The sequence below is a fragment of the Loxodonta africana genome, chromosome 2 (genome assembly GCF_030014295.1).
Source record: "Loxodonta africana isolate mLoxAfr1 chromosome 2, mLoxAfr1.hap2, whole genome shotgun sequence".
Taxonomy (NCBI): domain Eukaryota; kingdom Metazoa; phylum Chordata; class Mammalia; order Proboscidea; family Elephantidae; genus Loxodonta; species Loxodonta africana.
In genome coordinates this window covers 20,911,928-20,917,927 of record NC_087343.1, presented here as the reverse complement: position 1 = coordinate 20,917,927, position 6,000 = coordinate 20,911,928, and the positions used below count along the sequence as shown (strand labels likewise).

General features: G+C 42.1%; 1 protein-coding gene across 2 annotated transcripts in view; it reads right to left on the bottom strand.

Annotated features, from left to right (window-relative positions):
• Nucleotides 1-1,981: 1,981 nt before the first annotated feature.
• The window catches only part of BASP1 (brain abundant membrane attached signal protein 1), a 70,834-nt gene continuing 66,815 nt past the window's right edge, over nucleotides 1,982-6,000 (bottom strand). For both annotated transcript variants that reach the window (XM_064270805.1, XM_064270810.1), the window contains one exon: nucleotides 1,982-3,534. In XM_064270805.1, coding sequence (XP_064126875.1) covers nucleotides 2,824-3,525 — 702 coding nt within the window. In that variant the 5' untranslated portion in view covers nucleotides 3,526-3,534 and the 3' untranslated portion in view covers nucleotides 1,982-2,823. The remainder of the gene's footprint in view (nucleotides 3,535-6,000) is intronic.

Genomic DNA, 6,000 nt, shown 5'->3' with positions numbered 1-6,000 from the left:
ACTTCTCCTTCATCCTACTGAACAACCCTAAGTGTAAATAAACTGAGGAAAATGTCTCCTTATTGCTAGTATATATTTAGATTTATAAATGTTAATCCCAGAGGCTGATTCGACTGTTGTCACCAAAAAGCCTAGTGATTTTTTAATTAAAGGGGGGAAAGAAAAAGGTGAACATGTAACTTATTACTTCCACGTTTTCTGCAAGAAATACATGGTATTCACTATTAGTAACTACATAAATGTTCTCCACGGTTCACTGAATCCCTGCCCTCTCAGCACCCACCTCCATCCGGAAGCTATTTTACATATGCTACGCCACGTCAGGAATGGCCCAGATGTTCCCCTGCTATTTTTCTTACCCAAAGTAGTTGCTTGGTGGTTAATGAGTTTACATATTTCTTGTTTGCTGAGCTTTCAAGCATTAAAAGTTTAACTTGATTTTACTCTAAAGTGCGAAGAGGTGATCACAGACCTTGAACTTGACATGTATTTGCCTGTTGCTCCGTCTCACCATTTTGTCTTCTCCAAGACGATTCACTGGCAACATCTTAGGAATATCCAGACTACAAGCTACTGGGGCGGAAACTGGAGAGGACTGTGTTCTCCATTTCTGCTTAACCAAGTATGATGTAACCCCTAAGGATGGAACCAGCTGCATCCTCATCCACGGTGTCACAAAGGACCCTTTGGAAATTAATTCTATTTCACAAAACCTATAAGAAATTTCCTATGTTAGTTTTCTAAAGTGTGAAATTGTGTTTGAGTGTTGGGTAACTTTAAACAGTGTTGGGCAATTACCACCCACCACCCACTCCCTCCAAATCCTGACTCTTAGCAGATTCAAGCATAGGAAAACTTTGAGGTGGTTAAGGTCAAGCTCAAGGAACCATGGGTGGCACAAACAGTTAAGCACTCAACTACTAGCTGAAAGTTTGGCAGTTCAAACCCACCCAGAGGTGCCTTATAAGACAGGCTGGGTGATCCGCTTCCAAAAGCCTTGAGAACCTATGGAGCAGTTCTGCTTCGAACACATGGGGCCACCATGAGTTGGAAGTGAAATTCCCCGATACCAATTCTCTAACCCTGTCTCCATCAACAGCATATGTGGAACCTAAGTAAACTTACGGTCACTATTCAAGCTTTGGAAGAGAAATTAAGGGCTGGAGGTGGCATCCATCTGTTGTTATATCCCTATTCACCGTAATATAAAATTGTCTCCAGGCATGTACAGAAACTACTAAAGATTTCAGAATTGAAAGAGGCCTTGCCTTATAGATGGATCATAAAGACTAAGCCTCCTTGTATTTAAGGCAAGGGACACCTTGAGAAGTTGGAAGTGACTTAAATGCCATGCAAGTGATTAGTGGCAAAACCAGAACAAGAATCAGGCCACCACAGAGGCCAGTTCCACATTTGTTTTCATATGGTGGCAGTCTCACTGCCTCCCTCACAGCCTTGGGGTCCCCTTTCTTTACTTTATCATAAAAATAATAAAGGGGTAGAATAAAATAATCATCAGCGGTTCCACAATTTACACACATCCAGCTTGTTTCTATCCAGTCTTACTCTTTTCTTCCTCACCTTCAAAACCAATTCTATTTGTCTTTAATGTGTTTTATTCAACACAATTGTTTTTAAATAAATCAACGGCAATACATTTTTATAGGGTGCATATGCATAGATGCGCTAAGTTTTTTGGTTTAGCCTCTTCCAAGAGAACTTATTGACACCGATCCAGCTATTTATTTTAAACAGATAACTTTCATGGAAATTGAAGGACCCCCAAGCTTATACTTTCTATCCAAATATCTCCAAGAAAATGCCCAGTACAGAGTGTTCTGTTTGGCCAAGGTAGTCCTAAGGGTGGGGTGGAGAAGACAAAGAAAACCAATAGTCTTTATGACTTCTTTTTAATTGTTTAACTTTATTACTGTTGCACCATTTATACAATTACATATAATTTCAATGCATCCATTGTACATTTTGTGTGTGTGTGTGTGTGTGTGTGTGTGTTTTCCATTTTCCAATGAGTGGTGTGTTGGTGTCTGTGACACAGAATGGAAGAGAAACTGGAGCTGCAATGAATGCAGACTTTTTTTTTTTTTTTTTTTTTCATTTCCACTGACCAATAAACAGAACTACAGGTGCACCCAACCACGGACATGCATTAACTCGTCATGAGAAATCTAGGTAGGCTAAGTAGGATGAGAGAATGTTTGTTCCTCCCAAAAATATCTGGAGAGGAAGAATGGGGGGTTGGCATGGAGATACGTGTGGACAAGCTAAGTGGGCTCTGTCTGAAAGTTGGCTTCATCCACGACATTTAAAAAAAAAAAATTATCAAAATAAGAAAGGCTGTAAATTAAAAAGAAAACACAGAAAATACTGCTTTCATCAAGATCTGATTGCCTTGGTACAGGCCCTGTGGGCAGAATCAAATGCATCGCTCCCAACCCCCATTGTAGAAGAAAAGATACTAGGATCTTAGCAGTGGGGCGCACGGAACAGTTCAGGTACCAAAGATGTACTGGACTTTCAGACGCTACCTTTAAAATCCAGGACTGACTGGTAAAGTTGACCAAAGGTATATTAGATATTTCCCCACAAAAATACTATTTGGATTCTCCCCACCCCCTCCCTCCCTTGATGGGACAACATTCTTTTTTTTTTTTTTTTTCCTCCTTGGGCAATACATTTATCATTACTTCCAATCAATCTGAAACAAGTTAGGATAGCAGAGAAAGAGAGAGAGAGACAGAGAGAGACAGGTTGTTTTTGTTAAGTGGTTTTTTTTTTTTTTTTTTCCCCCATAGGATGTCCTTGTTACTCTTTCACCGCTACGGTTTGATCCGAATTAGCTGCTGGGGTCTCAGCAGGTTTAGCCTCTTCTGCTGGGGCTGCAGGGGCCTGGGCCTTAGGTGTAGAACTAGGTGCTTCTGTCGCGGCAGGGGGCTCCTTGGAAGATGGGGCAGCCTCAGTGCTGCTAGGTTTTGAGTCTGAAGCTGGGGCCCCGTCACTTTTCGTTTCCTGGTCGGCAGGAGCTGCGGGAGCCTCAGTCTTTTTGGGTTCCCCTTCCTCCTTGCTCTTGTCATCCACTTTAGTGGGTGCTGTGGTTTCCGCCTTGGCATCAGCACTGGCCTCAGACGCTTTAGGGGCGTCACCGCTGGCTGCGGGGGTGGAGGCTGCAGCCTGCTCTTGCTCTGTATCCTCTGGGGGCTCGGGTTTCGCCTCTGCCGACCCCTCCATCTTCTCGGGCTCTGCCTTAGGCGCTTCTTCCTTGGCTACGGCTGTGTCTTTGCCACCTTCCTTCTCTTCGGTCTTGTCTGCAGCATCCTGGGCATCCTTCTCTGGCTTCTCCTCCTTGCCCTCCTTCACCTCAGTGGTCTCTGCAGCCACCTGGGTGTCATTCTCCTTCGGGGTTCCCTCCTCTTCAGTTCCTGTCCCTTCAGCCTTCTTGTCTTTGTCCTTGGCTTTCTCATCATTGACACTGTACCCCTTCTTCTTCTTGCTCAGCTTGCCTCCCATCGTGGAGTTCTGTACGGAGACACAACAAAACACAAAATGGGTTACTTGTCAAGTAAGAAGACTAAACACTTGGCAGTGAATACGGTGGTGGCTGCACATAACTAATGTAAGTGAGATCACTAAATTGAAAAAACGTGGAATTGGCAAATGTGTTATATATGTATTTAAAAAAAAAAAATTACAACAATAAAAAAAAGCCAACTATGAAGATGAAAGGAGGCTGCAGTTGAAAAATGAAAGAGCTCAGGTACAGAGCTCTTCACTGCAACAAGGTTAGGAAATAATAAGCTGAAATCAAAGAATCAGGGATTAGAGAGGAAGCCTATCTGTCAACCGTAGAGAGAGGTGGAGCAATATTTGTTTCTTATCTGTATTCCTGCTTCTAATTCAAATTCCAGGTGTTGAACACTAGCATACAAAATGGCGGCGGCAGCCATTTTACATCTAGAATCTTGTAGTCAGCACACCTTCATAATGTTAAAACACTGCCCAGAGAACCTGAACAGCTGTGATAAAGCACACATCACAGTTTTCTAGAAAATAATCTCAAAATACAAGCTGTTTTCAAACTCTCATTTCTAAATGTGTCCAGATAAGCAAATATATCTTCAAAGACCAAAGTCAGGTAGGATTCCATCCACATTTTTAGGAAGCAGAACCAGTTAAAGGAAAACTATTGCCCAAGTCATGAAAAGCGTAGCTTCCTGCTATGTTTTATCAATTGTGTTCGATCTGTGCTCATTTTTTTTAAATGTGGTTTTGGTTTAAAAAAAAATCCATAGTAATATAAAATTCTTCTTTGTTATCATCTTCCTGATTAGAACACAAACTGCATATGCAAGTTTGGTGGTCATTAACAGCTTTTTTCACTCAACATGAAGCCTCCAACTTCTTTGAGGCTGCCACTGTGATTCTGGCTTAAGAACCTCAGACTACAGTTGAATCCTAAATTTTTCTCCTCTGGTACCAAAACATAAATCCACGTCAATCCAGAACAGTTGCCAGAGCAAAACAAGCATGGCTTTTAACTTTTCCTTCCAATGCATTTTTATGGCACCAGATACAAGTAAGAACCAACTGAAATGCTGCTCTTTGGAGGAAAATTGATTGCTTATCCATAATAAATCATGACCGTCACATTCCACTGTCCCCTTTAGTCCCCACAAATAAGCCAAGTCCAGGAGAGAATGAGTACATGCCTTTCCCCGGGCCCCAGTGAAGGTTACAGAGTACAGGTAAGACCACCTGATTCTGTCCCAGTCAGGGTCTACCCATGGCAGAACGGTAAAGCACTCTGTTATGGATTGAATTGTGTCCCCCAAACATGTTGTAGTCCTAACCCCTGCACACAATAGAAGTTTTCTTTTGTTATGTTAGTGAGGTCATACAGGAGTAGAAAACAACCAAACCAAACAAAACCCAGTGCCGTTGAGATGATTCCAACTCATAGCGACCCTATAGGACAGAGCAGAGCTGCCCCACAGAGTTTCCAAGGAGTGCCTGGCAGATTCGAACTGCCGACCCTCTGGTTAACAGCTGTAGCACTTAACCACTACGCCACCAGGGTTTCCAACCAGGGTACGGTGGGTCCTAAATCTAATCCCTTCTGAGTCATGTCTTATAAAAAGAGAGACACCACCTGAGGATCCCTCTACAACCCAAGAAACACCCAGGGCTAAAGATGCTGAAAGGAGCCCTGATGGCACAATGGTTAAGAACTCAGCTACTATCTGAAAGGTTGGCAGTTCAAACCCACCCAGTAGCTCCACAGGAGAAAGACCTGGCGATCTGCTCCTATAAAGATTACAGCCTAGGAAACCCTATGGAGCAGTTCTACTCTGTCACACGGGGTCACTACGACTCAATAGCACCTAAAAACAAAACACAGATGCTGAATAAGACCAGGAAGGATCTTCCCCTAAAATCAACACAAAGAGAGCATAGCTCTACCAACACCCTGAACTTGAACTCTGGGCCTCCAAAACAGTGAGAAAACAAAATTCTGTTCTTTAAACCACCCACTTGTGGTATTTCTGTTACAGCAGCACTACCAAACTAAGACACACTCCTTGTCCAGTCATCTTTTCCTTTCTTTTTTTAATGGCACCCATTTGGAACAGAAAATTTGCTGTTGATTCATTACACTCCTTGCAATTATGATTCACGATAGTGAAATACCTACATATATCTTGTTTAAAAGTTGGGTGTTGGGTAAAAAAAAAAACCAAACCTGTTGCCCCTGAGTCAACTCCAATTCATAGCAACCCTACGAGAGTACTAGTCTTCATTCTAAATTTGTCCACCACTTTATATGCTAATTTCCTTCTTGGACCAACTTTAATAGTTGGGGAGAAAAAAAGGCAATAAACTGAAAAATAAAATACTGCTCCTATCCTCAAGGAATGTTTTTCTTATCTATGTAGAGAAAGAATTTCTCTTATATGTCTTTAAAAAAAAAAAAAAAAAGGAGTGGAT